This window comes from Cricetulus griseus, chromosome 2 (genome assembly GCF_003668045.3).
Source record: "Cricetulus griseus strain 17A/GY chromosome 2, alternate assembly CriGri-PICRH-1.0, whole genome shotgun sequence".
NCBI lineage: Eukaryota > Metazoa > Chordata > Mammalia > Rodentia > Cricetidae > Cricetulus > Cricetulus griseus.
Genome location: NC_048595.1, coordinates 30720498 through 30737189, shown reverse-complemented (window position 1 = coordinate 30737189; position 16692 = coordinate 30720498). Strand labels below are relative to the sequence as shown.

General features: G+C 42.7%; 3 protein-coding genes across 3 annotated transcripts; all 3 read right to left on the bottom strand.

Annotated features, from left to right (window-relative positions):
• Nucleotides 1–358: 358 nt before the first annotated feature.
• LOC113833843 (speckle-type POZ protein-like) lies at nucleotides 359–1449 on the bottom strand. The gene is given in 2 exon segments (XM_035438657.1): nucleotides 359–552; nucleotides 555–1449. Coding segments are annotated over 2 exon segments (1089 nt in total).
• A 3981-nt stretch (nucleotides 1450–5430) lies between these two features.
• On the bottom strand, nucleotides 5431–6522 carry LOC113833820 (speckle-type POZ protein-like). Its single transcript, XM_035438656.1, has one exon. The coding sequence runs from the start codon at nucleotides 6520–6522 to the stop codon at nucleotides 5431–5433; it is 1092 nt and encodes a 363-aa protein (XP_035294547.1).
• Nucleotides 6523–10503: 3981 nt separating this feature from the next.
• LOC113833821 (speckle-type POZ protein-like) lies at nucleotides 10504–11595 on the bottom strand. Its single transcript, XM_035438655.1, has one exon. It carries the CDS (start codon nucleotides 11593–11595, stop codon nucleotides 10504–10506), a length of 1092 nt encoding a protein of 363 aa, XP_035294546.1.
• Between the last annotated feature and the right edge of the window lie 5097 nt (nucleotides 11596–16692).

Here is a 16692-nt window from a genome sequence, read left to right as displayed (position 1 = left end):
ATGTCTGTTTCATCCTTGGCTCTCAATCCTTCATCATACAATCTGCTCAGTCTTGTCCAGACAGGTTCCTCCACAGAAACCCTGCTGCCATGGGCTTGGGTCAAGCAACTGAATAGAATGCCAGTATCCAACTCATTGGATAGTAAGCAAACCAGTCCGGCAACAGGGTATAGTATTTGGGAATCCACTGATCCCCATTCAACTCATTTAGAGGGGCATTTAAGGGCTGAGCCCCCATGCTGTCTTTCCCCAGATACTCTGTATACACTAATGATGTACTGTAGTCTACACAGGTGGCCTGGGAACGAGGCTGGCTGCTGCTTCTGGAATACACCTGTAGGTCACAGCTGAGAGGATCCTATGATTGCTTGAAGCGTTTGGGAGGGGGCTCCAGTAAAGAGCTGTGAGCAGATGCCAAGGAGCTGAATGCTTCAGCCAACAAGTGGGGATGGGAGCCCACCATTTTCTTCCAGCTTGAGGTCTCAGAAACCTCAGAAGCATGAGCTGTAATGAAATCCAGTGCCTTGGTTTTCAACTGCCCTGCACTGTGGAGTCAGCTAGGATGAGAGTGTGGGCTGCATTCTCCACAGAGAGGTCCCTGCAGAGGGCATCCTCACACATGACCTTCAAATACTCCAGGCCGTACTTGTCAGCAGCTGCCAGGACAGCATCTGCCATGCTGTGGAGGTCTGGTGCCTTCCCGGTGTAAATGAATTCCATCATGGCCTTGAAAACGTGCGGCTCCAGATCGAGGATCTCAACGCGGTGTTTTCTGCTCTCCTCCATGTCATTTTCAAACATAGCTCTGAAAACTGGAGAGCGAGCTGCTAAGATGGCCTTGTGAGCCCCGAATTCCTGTCCAGCTACCACCAAGCTGCAGTCTGTGAAGACAGAATTCTCCCACAGCTGTCCTAGGTCATCTGCCAGCGTGCACCTGGGAACCAGGATACCTGGGACCTTGCTAGCCTTGGAGTTGATGAAGGAGTCTTGGATTTCCAGCTCCACATCGCATAAGACAGTGATTTCATTGTCTGGGAGAAGCCAAGACTCCAGACTCAAGAGCAAATCTCGATGGATAAACTTTGTGAATCCCCAGTGTTGATTTGGCGTGAACTTGAGGAAACCAGGGGTTATCATACCATTGGTTTTCTCTCCGTCGACACTCCTGATCCAAAACTGGAGTCTTGCCCGTACTGGACTCTTTGGACAGCTGAGCAATGTTAGGTGAACTGACAAGTAATCTTGGCTGTCTTCGTCGATCCCGTTTGTCCGTACTTTCAAACACCATTTGTCGTTGACACTGGATCCAGATGAGAAGGTTGGACTTTTAATGGCTTCCCCTACTTCCTGAAGCAGGAATCTGAAGTTGCTTATGGTCCAACTGTAGGAAAATTTCTGGACACTGATCTCTGTGTTGCCCCATCGTTCGGCTGCACCGTCTTCTGTCATATCTACTGTGGTAGTTTGAAAGTTAATCTGGATCCAAAATGAAGAAATAGGACTTTTTCTTCTTCAACCTGGGGTCACAATTGTAGAGATCTGTAACAAGGAAAATAAATCCTGAGAGAATCATTATTATGATTAAAGTCTGTTTATTCAAGGAGACACCAGGGCAAAACACATTCCAGAGCTAGGTTATAGAACCCAGCAAGCGCGGCCAAAACTAAAAGGGGGCCAGGGTCCCCACATGCAGCCCCTTCAGAAGCTCCCTTAGGTCACCCTGGCTTTCCTTCACCACGCCCTTATGGGCGAGTCTGGATTCCACCTGGTACCTCTCCCAGGACTATTGGGCGGGGCTAGGGTGTCTCCCTACAAATCATAGTGGTGTTCAAGCTTCAAGGTGAATATCAGCCATGCAAAGCAGCCAAGCCACTTGCTCTTGCCTCTACATCAGGCTCCATGAGCTCTCAACAAACATCACACTGCTGCGTCTCCTCAGCTTAACTGGAGATAACCATAAGACTGACTACTGAAGACCCCACTCCTAATTTATTACACTCTAGTGCTGAGATAATGGGCATGAGATCTGTTACTCCTTTAATTTGGTTTAATCTCTTGTAGCCCTGTGTGTACTTGAACACAAAGAGAACCATCTGCATTTGTCTCCTGAGTCCTCAGAAGAAAGGTGTCTGTGTGGCTTCTCTGGGTAACTAATATGGGTGCTTTCCTATTTTGATCTCCAGTGGCTTCAGAAATTGTAAGCTATATCTGTACTAACACTGATAGTGTTTAGTCTTTTATTTCTGTTTTCCCCTCTGTTCCCACTTCTATGGGGCTGGAAACTTGGATATCACTCTGAAATTTTCTATCAAGATTTCAAAATTAGTTTCAGAGAAGAGAGTTTAGGCTACTATGGAAAGTTAAACCACTCGGATTACTTTTCTAGATTGAATCTTAGGTCAACAGGTAACTATTTTGACAATTTTACACAAATGTTGATACATATGGAACATTTTTACACTTATATCCAAAAGTGTTGTGCTAGGGTTCTCTAGAGCAACAGAACATATGGAATGAACCTCTCTGGGTGAAGAAGGAGACTAACCTAGAATGACATAGGGCTGCATTCTTGTTAATCACACAATTTCAGCTGTGAAGGAAAAGTATAAGAATCCAGTACTTACTCAGTCCAGGAGGATGGATATATCTGGTGTTCTTCAGTATACGCTGAAATTCAAATAAGCATTCTCTAATGGCAGTGAAGTGATGGACTTGCTGTAAGGTGAGTGCAAGCTGTCAGAGTGCTGCAACTTCCTTCTTGCATGTCTTTTATATGCTTCCAGAAGAAGGTGTATCCCAATTTAGGGTGTGTCTCCTAGCCTAAGATCTGGATTAAAGGTGTGTGTCTTCAGGCCTGGAGATCCCCTTCTTATGTTTGTGTTTTCTACCTTCAAATTCAGTATTTCAGATGGATCTCCTACTCCAACTCATGCAAAACATTCCTCAGAATTGTGCCATCCATTTTAGGATATTTTAGTTAATTCCAGGGTGGTCTATTTGGGAAGCAAGAATAACCATCACAAGTGCATTTTGCTTTCTGGAATTATTCTTCTATGAATAAAGAAATGATTTCACTTCCTACACAGTTGTTATTTACTCTTCTCATGTTGTTAAATATTCCTACCGCCCCACTCTGGTGCCATATACCTTTAATCCCAGCACCCCGGAGTCACAGGTAGGCATTTCTCTGTTAGTTCAAGGCCAGCTTGGTATTCAGAGAATTTCTATGACTGCCAGAGCTGTTACACAGAAATACCTGTTTGTGAAAATAAGTAATCTTCCCATGAACATGATCTAGGAAGAAGACTTTTTTTCTATCAGTGTTCACAATATGGAGCTCAGGTCAGCCTGGCTTACCTGAGACCTACCAAAAAACAAACCAACCGACAAGTAAATTAATGAAAGAATAAATATTAAACATATATGGAGAAAAGAACTATCATGATATACGGACATCAACAAAGTCAGCTTAGACATGTAGCAGTAAGGTCATTTCCAGACACTAGATCTCATTGGGACTTGGCCCATCATATCACTAGTTTACTTAAAGTAAATTACCTAATTTTCACTTCCTCTTTTCCCCCAAACCAGGGGGAATTATTTACTACTTCAAATGGAAAGATTAATGCTAGAGCAGGAAAGATCGCTCTGTGTTATGAGCACTGGCTGCTTTTATAGAGGACCTGTGTCCAATTCCTAGCACCCACGTGTGGGCTCACAACCATCTGTACATCTACTTCTAGAGAATCCCAGGCCATCTTAGCCCCACATAGCCTCACATCTGCATGTCTAACTGACATCTGAACACACAGAACATATATATGTGTGTGTGTGTGTGTGTGTGTGTGTGTGTGTGTGTGTGTGTATGAAAAGAAAATAGTAAAAAGTTAAATTAAAATGGAAAATTAACATTTTGAACTTCCTTCCTGCAGGAAGAGGAGCTGACCAAGAGTCGAGATTCTATTGGCCCCCTGAATGTTGGTGTCAGTCGAGGGCTGACTTCTAGAGTCTATGGGGCCTCTGGCAGTGGAACCAGTATTTTCCCCTAGTACACAAATGGACTTTGGGAGCCCATTCGCTACGAAGGAACACTCTCTCAGCCTAGATACAATGGAATAGCCTACGTCCTGTCCCTAAAGATGTAACAGATATTGATGATCCGCTATGGGCGGACTCACCCTCCATGAGGAATGGATGGGGATTAGTTGGGGAGCAAATAAGGAAAAACATCAAGTAACATATAAAGGCAAACCTATTAGAATTCTACCTGACTTTTCCATGGAAACACTGAAAGTCAGTAGGCCCTGGATAGATATTCTACCAACACTAAGAGACCCCGGATGCCAACCCAGAAAACTGTACCCAGCAGAATTTCCAATCAATACAATGCAGAAAACAAGATATTCCATGATATAACCAGATTTAAACAATACATACCCACTAATTTAGTCCAAAAGAATATTTTGGAAGGAAAACTCCAACCCAAGGAAGTTAACTACAACCAGAAAAACATAGGCAAGAGATAATCCCAGCTTACCAATAGCCAAAAGATAAATGGGGCAGAAATCCACACACAATTCCAAACCAACAACAAATCCAAAGCAAAATAGAATGAACAATCAATGTTCATTAATATCGCTCAATATTAATGGTATTTATTCACCTTTACAAAGCACAGACAAACAGAAAAGCTCTTGAGAATAGAGTGGCTTTGAGAATTCTGTCTAAACTTCCCCAACCAAGCAGAGCTCAATGGACAAAATTGGGTACTGCAAACAGAAAAACCATGGAATCCACAAACTGATTGTAAAATTTTTATTCACTTTATATTGCTTTTGGTTAACAGAGATTGATACACCCATAGACACAAGAGGAGGACTTCACCCACCGTATCTCCAATGACAGATGTTTGAGAATTCACCCATGGATGCAGAGAGTTGAACTCAAGAACTGTTCCTCTCCAGGAGCAACAATTCCTTTGGCCAACTGAGTCAACCCTCCAGTCCCCACACACTGAGTTTGCAGGGAAAAACTGTCTCCTTTCTCTTCTCTGTCTCTTGTAAGCAAACATGCATGTCTGTTTCATCCTTGGCTCTCAATCCTTCTCATACAATCTGCTCAGTCTTGTTCAGACAGGTTCCTCCATAGAAACCCTGCTGCCATGGGCTTGGGTCAAGCAACTGAATAGAATGCCAGTATCCAACTCATTGGATAGTAAGCAAACCAGTCCGGCAACAGGGTATAGTATTTGGGAATCCACTGATCCCCATTCAACTCATTTAGAGGGGCATTTAAGGGCTGAGCCCCCATGCTGTCTTTCCCCAGATACTCTGAATACACTAATGATGTACTGTAGTCTACACAGGTGGCCTGGGAACGAGGCTGGCTGCTGCTTCTGGAATACACCTGTAGGTCACAGCTGAGAGGATCCTATGATTGCTTGAAGCGTTTGGGTGGGGGCTCCAGTAAAGAGCTGTGAGCAGATGCCAAGGAGCTGAATGCTTCAGCCAACAAGTGGGGATGGGAGCCCACCATTTTCTTCCAGCTTGAGGTCTCAGAAACCTCAGAAGCATGAGCTGTAATGAAATCCAGTGCCTTGGTTTTCAACTGCCCTGCACTGTGGAGGTCAGCTAGGATGAGAGTGTGGGCTGCATTCTCCACAGAGAGGTCCCTGCAGAGGGCATCCTCACACATGACCTTCAAATACTCCAGGCCGTACTTGTCAGCAGCTGCCAGGACAGCATCTGCCATGCTGTGGAGGTCTGGTGCCTTCCCGGTGTAAATGAATTCCATCATGGCCTTGAAAACTTGCGGCTCCAGATCGAGGATCTCAACGCGGTGTTTTCTGCTCTCCTCCATGTCATTTTCAAACATAGCTCTGAAAACTGGAGAGCGAGCTGCTAAGATGGCCTTGTGAGCCCCGAATTCCTGTCCAGCTACCACCAAGCTGCAGTCTGTGAAGACAGAATTCTCCCACAGCTGTCCTAGGTCATCTGCCAGCGTACACCTGGGAACCAGGATACCTGGGACCTTGCTAGCCTTGGAGTTGATGAAGGAGTCTTGGATTTCCAGCTCCACATCGCATAAGACAGTGATTTCATTGTCTGGGAGAAGCCAAGACTCCAGACTCAAGAGCAAATCTCGATGGATAAACTTTGTGAATCCCCAGTGTTGATTTGGCGTGAACTTGAGGAAACCAGGGGTTATCATACCATTGGTTTTCTCTCCGTCGACACTCCTGATCCAAAACTGGAGTCTTGCCCGTACTGGACTCTTTGGACAGCTGAGCAATGTTAGGTGAACTGACAAGTAATCTTGGCTGTCTTCGTCGATCCCGTTTGTCCGTACTTTCAAACACCATTTGTCGTTGACACTGGATCCAGATGAGAAGGTTGGACTTTTAATGGCTTCCCCTACTTCCTGAAGCAGGAATCTGAAGTTGCTTATGGTCCAACTGTAGGAAAATTTCTGGACACTGATCTCTGTGTAGCCCCATCGTTCGGCTGCACCGTCTTCTGTCATATCTACTGAGGTAGTTTAAGTTAGTCTGGATCCAAAATGAAGAAATAGGACTTTTTCTTCTTCAACCTGGGGTCACAATTGTAGAGATCTGTAACAAGGAAAATAAATCCTGAGAGAATCATTATTATGATTAAAGTCTGTTTATTCAAGGAGACACCAGGGCAAAACACATTCCAGAGCTAGGTTATAGAACCCAGCAAGCGCGGCCAAAACTAAAAGGGGGCCAGGGTCCCCACATGCAGCCCCTTCAGAAGCTCCCTTAGGTCACCCTGGCTTTCCTTCACCACGCCCTTATGGGCGAGTCTGGATTCCACCTGGTACCTCTCCCAGGACTATTGGGCGGGGCTAGGGTGTCTCCCTACAAATCATATTGGTGTTCAAGCTTCAAGGTGAATATCAGCCATGCAAAGCAGCCAAGCCACTTGCTCTTGCCTCTACATCAGGCTCCATGAGCTCTCAACAAACATCACACTGCTGCGTCTCCTCAGCTTAACTGGAGATAACCATAAGACTGACTACTGAAGACCCCACTCCTAATTTATTACACTCTAGTGCTGAGATAATGGGCATGAGATCTGTTACTCCTTTAATTTGGTTTAATCTCTTGTAGCCCTGTGTGTACTTGAACACAAAGAGAACCATCTGCATTTGTCTCCTGAGTCCTCAGAAGAAAGGTGTCTGTGTGGCTTCTCTGGGTAACTAATATGGGTGCTTTCCTATTTTGATCTCCAGTGGCTTCAGAAATTGTAAGCTATATCTGTACTAACACTGATAGTGTTTAGTCTTTTATTTCTGTTTTCCCCTCTGTTCCCACTTCTATGGGGCTGGAAACTTGGATATCACTCTGAAATTTTCTATCAAGATTTCAAAATTAGTTTCAGAGAAGAGAGTTTAGGCTACTATGGAAAGTTAAACCACTCGGATTACTTTTCTAGATTGAATCTTAGGTCAACAGGTAACTATTTTGACAATTTTACACAAATGTTGATACATATGGAACATTTTTACACTTATATCCAAAAGTGTTGTGCTAGGGTTCTCTAGAGCAACAGAACATATGGAATGAACCTCTCTGGGTGAAGAAGGAGACTAACCTAGAATGACATAGGGCTGCATTCTTGTTAATCACACAATTTCAGCTGTGAAGGAAAAGTATAAGAATCCAGTACTTACTCAGTCCAGGAGGATGGATATATCTGGTGTTCTTCAGTATACGCTGAAATTCAAATAAGCATTCTCTAATGGCAGTGAAGTGATGGACTTGCTGTAAGGTGAGTGCAAGCTGTCAGAGTGCTGCAACTTCCTTCTTGCATGTCTTTTATATGCTTCCAGAAGAAGGTGTATCCCAATTTAGGGTGTGTCTCCTAGCCTAAGATCTGGATTAAAGGTGTGTGTCTTCAGGCCTGGAGATCCCCTTCTTATGTTTGTGTTTTCTACCTTCAAATTCAGTATTTCAGATGGATCTCCTACTCCAACTCATGCAAAACATTCCTCAGAATTGTGCCATCCATTTTAGGATATTTTAGTTAATTCCAGGGTGGTCTATTTGGGAAGCAAGAATAACCATCACAAGTGCATTTTGCTTTCTGGAATTATTCTTCTATGAATAAAGAAATGATTTCACTTCCTACACAGTTGTTATTTACTCTTCTCATGTTGTTAAATATTCCTACCGCCCCACTCTGGTGCCATATACCTTTAATCCCAGCACCCCGGAGTCACAGGTAGGCATTTCTCTGTTAGTTCAAGGCCAGCTTGGTATTCAGAGAATTTCTATGACTGCCAGAGCTGTTACACAGAAATACCTGTTTGTGAAAATAAGTAATCTTCCCATGAACATGATCTAGGAAGAAGACTTTTTTTCTATCAGTGTTCACAATATGGAGCTCAGGTCAGCCTGGCTTACCTGAGACCTACCAAAAAACAAACCAACCGACAAGTAAATTAATGAAAGAATAAATATTAAACATATATGGAGAAAAGAACTATCATGATATACGGACATCAACAAAGTCAGCTTAGACATGTAGCAGTAAGGTCATTTCCAGACACTAGATCTCATTGGGACTTGGCCCATCATATCACTAGTTTACTTAAAGTAAATTACCTAATTTTCACTTCCTCTTTTCCCCCAAACCAGGGGGAATTATTTACTACTTCAAATGGAAAGATTAATGCTAGAGCAGGAAAGATCGCTCTGTGTTATGAGCACTGGCTGCTTTTATAGAGGACCTGTGTCCAATTCCTAGCACCCACGTGTGGGCTCACAACCATCTGTACATCTACTTCTAGAGAATCCCAGGCCATCTTAGCCCCACATAGCCTCACATCTGCATGTCTAACTGACATCTGAACACACAGAACATATATATATATGTGTGTGTGTGTGTGTGTGTGTGTGTGTGTGTGTGTGTGTATGAAAAGAAAATAGTAAAAAGTTAAATTAAAATGGAAAATTAACATTTTGAACTTCCTTCCTGCAGGAAGAGGAGCTGACCAAGAGTCGAGATTCTATTGGCCCCCTGAATGTTGGTGTCAGTCGAGGGCTGACTTCTAGAGTCTATGGGGCCTCTGGCAGTGGAACCAGTATTTTCCCCTAGTACACAAATGGACTTTGGGAGCCCATTCGCTACGAAGGAACACTCTCTCAGCCTAGATACAATGGAATAGCCTACGTCCTGTCCCTAAAGATGTAACAGATATTGATGATCCGCTATGGGCGGACTCACCCTCCATGAGGAATGGATGGGGATTAGTTGGGGAGCAAATAAGGAAAAACATCAAGTAACATATAAAGGCAAACCTATTAGAATTCTACCTGACTTTTCCATGGAAACACTGAAAGTCAGTAGGCCCTGGATAGATATTCTACCAACACTAAGAGACCCCGGATGCCAACCCAGAAAACTGTACCCAGCAGAATTTCCAATCAATACAATGCAGAAAACAAGATATTCCATGATATAACCAGATTTAAACAATACATACCCACTAATTTAGTCCAAAAGAATATTTTGGAAGGAAAACTCCAACCCAAGGAAGTTAACTACAACCAGAAAAACATAGGCAAGAGATAATCCCAGCTTACCAATAGCCAAAAGATAAATGGGGCAGAAATCCACACACAATTCCAAACCAACAACAAATCCAAAGCAAAATAGAATGAACAATCAATGTTCATTAATATCGCTCAATATTAATGGTATTTATTCACCTTTACAAAGCACAGACTAACAGAAAAGCTCTTGAGAATAGAGTGGCTTTGAGAATTCTGTCTAAACTTCCCCAACCAAGCAGAGCTCAATGGACAAAATTGGGTACTGCAAACAGAAAAACCATGGAATCCACAAACTGATTGTAAAATTTTTATTCACTTTATATTGCTTTTGGTTAACAGAGATTGATACACCCATAGACACAAGAGGAGGACTTCACCCACCGTATCTCCAATGACAGATGTTTGAGAATTCACCCATGGATGCAGAGAGTTGAACTCAAGAACTGTTCCTCTCCAGGAGCAACAATTCCTTTGGCCAACTGAGTCAACCCTCCAGTCCCCACACACTGAGTTTGCAGGGAAAAACTGTCTCCTTTCTCTTCTCTGTCTCTTGTAAGCAAACATGCATGTCTGTTTCATCCTTGGCTCTCAATCCTTCTCATACAATCTGCTCAGTCTTGTCCAGACAGGTTCCTCCATAGAAACCCTGCTGCCATGGGCTTGGGTCAAGCAACTGAATAGAATGCCAGTATCCAACTCATTGGATAGTAAGCAAACCAGTCCGGCAACAGGGTATAGTATTTGGGAATCCACTGATCCCCATTCAACTCATTTAGAGGGGCATTTAAGGGCTGAGCCCCCATGCTGTCTTTCCCCAGATACTCTGAATACACTAATGATGTACTGTAGTCTACACAGGTGGCCTGGGAACGAGGCTGGCTGCTGCTTCTGGAATACACCTGTAGGTCACAGCTGAGAGGATCCTATGATTGCTTGAAGCGTTTGGGTGGGGGCTCCAGTAAAGAGCTGTGAGCAGATGCCAAGGAGCTGAATGCTTCAGCCAACAAGTGGGGATGGGAGCCCACCATTTTCTTCCAGCTTGAGGTCTCAGAAACCTCAGAAGCATGAGCTGTAATGAAATCCAGTGCCTTGGTTTTCAACTGCCCTGCACTGTGGAGGTCAGCTAGGATGAGAGTGTGGGCTGCATTCTCCACAGAGAGGTCCCTGCAGAGGGCATCCTCACACATGACCTTCAAATACTCCAGGCCGTACTTGTCAGCAGCTGCCAGGACAGCATCTGCCATGTTGTGGAGGTCTGGTGCCTTCCCGGTGTAAATGAATTCCATCATGGCCTTGAAAACTTGCGGCTCCAGATCGAGGATCTCAACGCGGTGTTTTCTGCTCTCCTCCATGTCATTTTCAAACATAGCTCTGAAAACTGGAGAGCGAGCTGCTAAGATGGCCTTGTGAGCCCCGAATTCCTGTCCAGCTACCACCAAGCTGCAGTCTGTGAAGACAGAATTCTCCCACAGCTGTCCTAGGTCATCTGCCAGCGTACACCTGGGAACCAGGATACCTGGGACCTTGCTAGCCTTGGAGTTGATGAAGGAGTCTTGGATTTCCAGCTCCACATCGCATAAGACAGTGATTTCATTGTCTGGGAGAAGCCAAGACTCCAGACTCAAGAGCAAATCTCGATGGATAAACTTTGTGAATCCCCAGTGTTGATTTGGCGTGAACTTGAGGAAACCAGGGGTTATCATACCATTGGTTTTCTCTCCGTCGACACTCCTGATCCAAAACTGGAGTCTTGCCCGTACTGGACTCTTTGGACAGCTGAGCAATGTTAGGTGAACTGACAAGTAATCTTGGCTGTCTTCGTCGATCCCGTTTGTCCGTACTTTCAAACACCATTTGTCGTTGACACTGGATCCAGATGAGAAGGTTGGACTTTTAATGGCTTCCTCTACTTCCTGAAGCAGGAATCTGAAGTTGCTTATGGTCCAACTGTAGGAAAATTTCTGGACACTGATCTCTGTGTAGCCCCATCGTTCGGCTGCACCGTCTTCTGTCATATCTACTGAGGTAGTTTAAGTTAATCTGGATCCAAAATGAAGAAATAGGACTTTTTCTTCTTCAACCTGGGGTCACAATTGTAGAGATCTGTAACAAGGAAAATAAATCCTGAGAGAATCATTATTATGATTAAAGTCTGTTTATTCAAGGAGACACCAGGGCAAAACACATTCCAGAGCTAGGTTATAGAACCCAGCAAGCTCGGCCAAAACTAAAAGGGGGCCAGAGTCCCCACATGCAGCCCCTTCAGAAGCTCCCTTAGGTCACCCTGGCTTTCCTTCACCACGCCCTTATGGGCGAGTCTGGATTCCATCTGGTACCTCTCCCAGGACTATTGGGCGGGGCTAGGGTGTCTCCCTACAAATCATATTGGTGTTCAAGCTTCAAGGTGAATATCAGCGAGGCAAAGCAGCCAAGCCACTTGCTCTTGCCTCTACATCAGGCTCCATGAGCTCTTAACAAACATCACACTGCTGCGTCTCCTCAGCTTAACTGGAGATAACCATAAGACTGACTACTGAAGACCCCACTCCTAATTTATTACACTCTAGTGCTGAGATAATGGGCATGAGATCTGTTACTCCTTTAATTTGGTTTAATCTCTTGTAGCCCTGTGTGTACTTGAACACAAAGAGAACCATCTGCATTTGTCTCCTGAGTCCTCAGAAGAAAGGTGTCTGTGTGGCTTCTCTGGGTAACTAATATGGGTGCTTTCCTATTTTGATCTCCAGTGGCTTCAGAAATTGTAAGCTATATCTGTACTAACACTGATAGTGTTTAGTCTTTTATTTCTATTTTCCCCTCTGTTCCCACTTCTATGGGGCTGGAAACTTGGATATCTCTCTGAAATTTTCTATCAAGATTTCAAAATTAGTTTCAGAGAAGAGAGTTTAGGCTACTATGGAAAGTTACACCACTCGGATTTCTTTTCTAGATTGAATCTTAGGTCAACAGGTAACTATTTTGACAATTTTACTCAAATGTTGAAACATATGGAACATTTTTACACTTATATCCAAAAGTGTTGTGCTAGGGTTCTCTAGAGCAACAGAACATATGGAATGAACCTCTCTGGGTAAAGAAGGAGACTAACCTAGAATGAAATAGGGCTGCATTCTTGTTAATCACACAATTTCAGCTGTGAAGGAAAAGTATAAGAATCCAGTACTTACTCAGTCCAGGAGGATGGATATGTCTGGTGACCTTCAGTATATGTTGAAACTCAAATAAGCATTCTCTAATGGCAGTGAAGTGATGGACTTGCTGAAAGGTTAGCACAAGCTGTCAGAGTGCTGCAACTTCCTTCTTGCATGTCTTTTATATGCTTCCAGGAGAAGGTGTATCCCAATTTAGGGTGTGTCTCCTAGCCTAAGATCTGGATTAAAGGTGTGTGTCTTCAGGCCTGGAGATCCCCTTCTTATGTTTGTGTTTTCTACCTTCAAATTCAGTATTTCAGATGGATCTCCTACTCCAACTCATGCAAAACATTCCTCAGAATTGTGCCATCCATTTTAGGATATTTTAGTTAATTCCAGGGTGGTCTATTTGGGAAGCAAGAATAACCATCACAAGTGCATTTTGCTTTCTGGAATTATTCTTCTATGAATAAAGAAATGATTTCACTTCCTACACAGTTGTTATTTACTCTTCTCATGTTGTTAAATATTCCTACCGCCCCACTCTGGTGCCATATACCTTTAATCCCAGCACCCCGGAGTCACAGGTAGGCATTTCTCTGTTAGTTCAAGGCCAGCTTGGTATTCAGAGAATTTCTATGACTGCCAGAGCTGTTACACAGAAATACCTGTTTGTGAAAATAAGTAATCTTCCCATGAACATGATCTAGGAAGAGGACTTTTTTCTATCAGTGTTCACAATATGGAGTTCAAGATGGAAGAATCCCTTTATGTTTTGCATTAAGCTGGTCCAAGCCGGATACTCTGAAAAAGGTTACCTTCTTTCCTAACTTTCATTCCATCCAAACTCACTGTGGCAGTGATGGCTCCACCAAATTTCACTGGTGGTCTTGCCCTTCCTCTTCTGTATATCCTCCTTGAACACAAATTCTGATCCACTTAGGTATATGGTATCAGAAGTCCCTAAAGTCCTCTTATTTTGCTCTCATTTTGCTTGTTGTCAGAACAAAGCATCTCATTACCTCATAATTTTCATCCCTCACTTGTAAGTCTGTCCTATTCAATCTTTGACCTCCCAGTCATACTCTGCTAGACTAAAATTGTAAGAACATGCTGGTATACAAAGCGTTCAGAATATATTTACAGAATAGTTACTGAAGTGCATCTTCCTTCAAATATGGGGTCTTGAAATTAAAAAATTGAATCATATAAAAGAATGTTTTCTGAGATGGAATAACTATTACCCCGACTTTGAATCCTCCTAGTGAAAAATCACCTAGGCTATTAAATGCCCACCTGCTATAATTCTACAAGAGTTAAAAAAAAAGTAAACATGAACAATCAAAACCAATTAATTGAATTATCTTCTGCTGACAGATAAGTAGTAATGTAGCCAGATTTAAAGAGAGTCAGACTGGGAATGGCTGTGCTGATTCAATCGATGAACCTATTTCCCTGTAGTCTTGGCTTAGAGCTACTCTCCAATATAACATAACTGGAGAGACATGATATGCACAGAGAATATTGATCAACACACTACCGAATGAAATTTTTTTGAATATTCTCCCTCTATGGTTTCTGTTGAATATAGTCTGCATTTCAAGGAAACTAGAATAATATCTCACATTAGGGACAAGAAGAATAAGCATGGAAGTTCTGCTGTTGAACAGGACAGAACCTACCAGAAGACGAGGGAGTATATGACCTTGTGAGACTTAATGTAAGTGATTGACAGGAGAAGGATTTAGGATATTCATTAACCACACTCATAGATGGGGCTGAAATACTTTTTCTAGGCATGATCATCTGAGAGGCAGGTAAAAGACCACCATTACAGTTTGTTGGAGTCATCCAGGGACTGTGGTCTGGATAGTATATAGGGTAAGAAAGAGGAGAGCCACCATAAGGGCTTCCTGGCTCTGCTTTACTCTCAAAATTTATGGGCTCTTTATCTGATGTCTATTCTGTGAAAACTAAGACTGCTGAAACTGTCAGGAAAACCCTTCTTCCCTGATGCTGTTTATAGCAGCACTCATTCTAAACACACTTAAGATGACTATTCTTGATTCTCAACCCTCAATATCTGGTTTAATAATACTCAAAGATGCAGACCACACCTGTGAGAAATTATTGCTGAAGTTGAAGCAGACAGATCCATTTGAAATGGTTACTTTTGAGGGAAGAATACACACACCCTTAATCTGGATCTAGAGTCTGTGAGGACTTTACATCAGCCCTGACTTTTATTAATTATTACACATTATTCATTACTTATATATTCTTCTTGATGAGCATGTCTCTGCTCAACTATGTTTAAAAATTGTGCAAAACTGAAGTCTTATTTTTTCTTATATTTATGTTTTCTTTTTTTTCATAGATTAATCCACTCAAAGAAAATCGGCCTCATCTCAAATAAGTGCTTCCCTTGATCCATTTGAACTCCCTGAGTATTCCAGGCTGCCACTGCAGATGGCTTTTATGTCCTGAATATAATTTACAACAGGACACCAGTGTTTCCTGCTTCAGAATCTCTCCTTTGGGGACAGGTTCATATTTGAAGGAGTTGACATTGGGTTAGGGGTTGATTGAGATTGTCTTTGTTTTGTAGAGGGAATCTCATTTAGTATGCAACGACACAACTATAAAACTCAGTAGATTTCTGCCACCTCAGTTTCCCAATGCAGGCCTAAGTCAGCAAAGGATGCTTAGAATATCACATTTATTACATACTGAGAGAAAACATACTTATTTTGGCACATTTCTAGTGAATTTGTGTTCACAATAACCTTCCTGTACATAAGCAATCCTGCCAAGTCTGTCTCAAGGGTTTCTTAAACTGAATGTGTTAACCACTACACACATAATGAAAAACAACTTTTCCCCTGATTTTCATTGTCTCCCTTACTGTTTTTGAAATGGTGTGTCTTTACACAGCCTTGACTGTCTTTGGGCTCACTCTTAGACAAGGTTGGCTCAAAAACATAGTAATCTGCCTACCTCTGACTTCTGAGGACCAGATTTAAATACTTGAATTTTTAAATCATAAAATAGACAATAGTAAGAGGGTTGGAACAGGTAGGAAGAAGAGATAGTAAAAAGTACTTGTAAGTGTATGAAATATATGTGGTACACCCTATGGACCCTAGCTCTTCAGAGCCTGAGGGAATGGAATCCTGAAACATCTGGCCTGGGCTGTACACTGAGTGGTTCCAGGCAGAAAGAGATTGAAGAAAACTTCAGGGAGAATAAAGACACTTCTCTTGATCCCATTCTCTGTGTTTCTGTGTGTCTGTCTGTCTCTCTGTATATATATATATATATATATATATATATATATATATATATATATATTCTCTCTCTTGCATGTGTGTTTGAATTTCTGTGTGATTGTATGTCTTTCTATGTGTTTCAGTCAGTTTCTTCCCTGTAATGACCAATGGCTTTCTCTGGTGATGAAGACACTTGTGTTGATTAAGACTTGTGCATCCCCTTGTTGGTGGCCTGAAACCTTTGGCTGTTCCAGGCCACCAGAGTCCCACATGCCTGAAATTAAAGCTCCTCCTGTCCCATTCCTGTAGTGACAGAACCTATAAACATTTCCTGTACTGCAGCCTCAGTGGAGGTTCTCAGTTTCCCCCATGAAAAGCTGCTCTCCTCTCCAGGGCCATGCTCATTGGAGCTCTTGGCTGGCAATGTAAAGCACTTATTTTGCAAATGTGTGGTCCTGCAGTGACTACCTTCATGTCAAATGACACACTTGAGGGAATGGGTATCTGTCACCCTGACTGTAAACCCATATATAGCAGAGTCATTCATATTACTAGAAAGCCAACTATAATAGATTGCAAAGTGAAAAAGCAAAAATTGAGGGATCAAAATCAATTGATTGATTTATCCTGTATAGAGGAAGGAGCAGCTTCGGCACAGACTTTCAGGAGACCTAGGCTGGGAGTTACTGAG

What these genes read in the sequence shown, in the direction of transcription:
- LOC113833820 (XM_035438656.1), bottom strand. Translation starts at nt 6,522, where the DNA reads ATGACAGAAGACGGTGCAGCCGAACGATGGGGCTACACAGAGATCAGT.
- LOC113833821 (XM_035438655.1), bottom strand. Translation starts at nt 11,595, where the DNA reads ATGACAGAAGACGGTGCAGCCGAACGATGGGGCTACACAGAGATCAGT.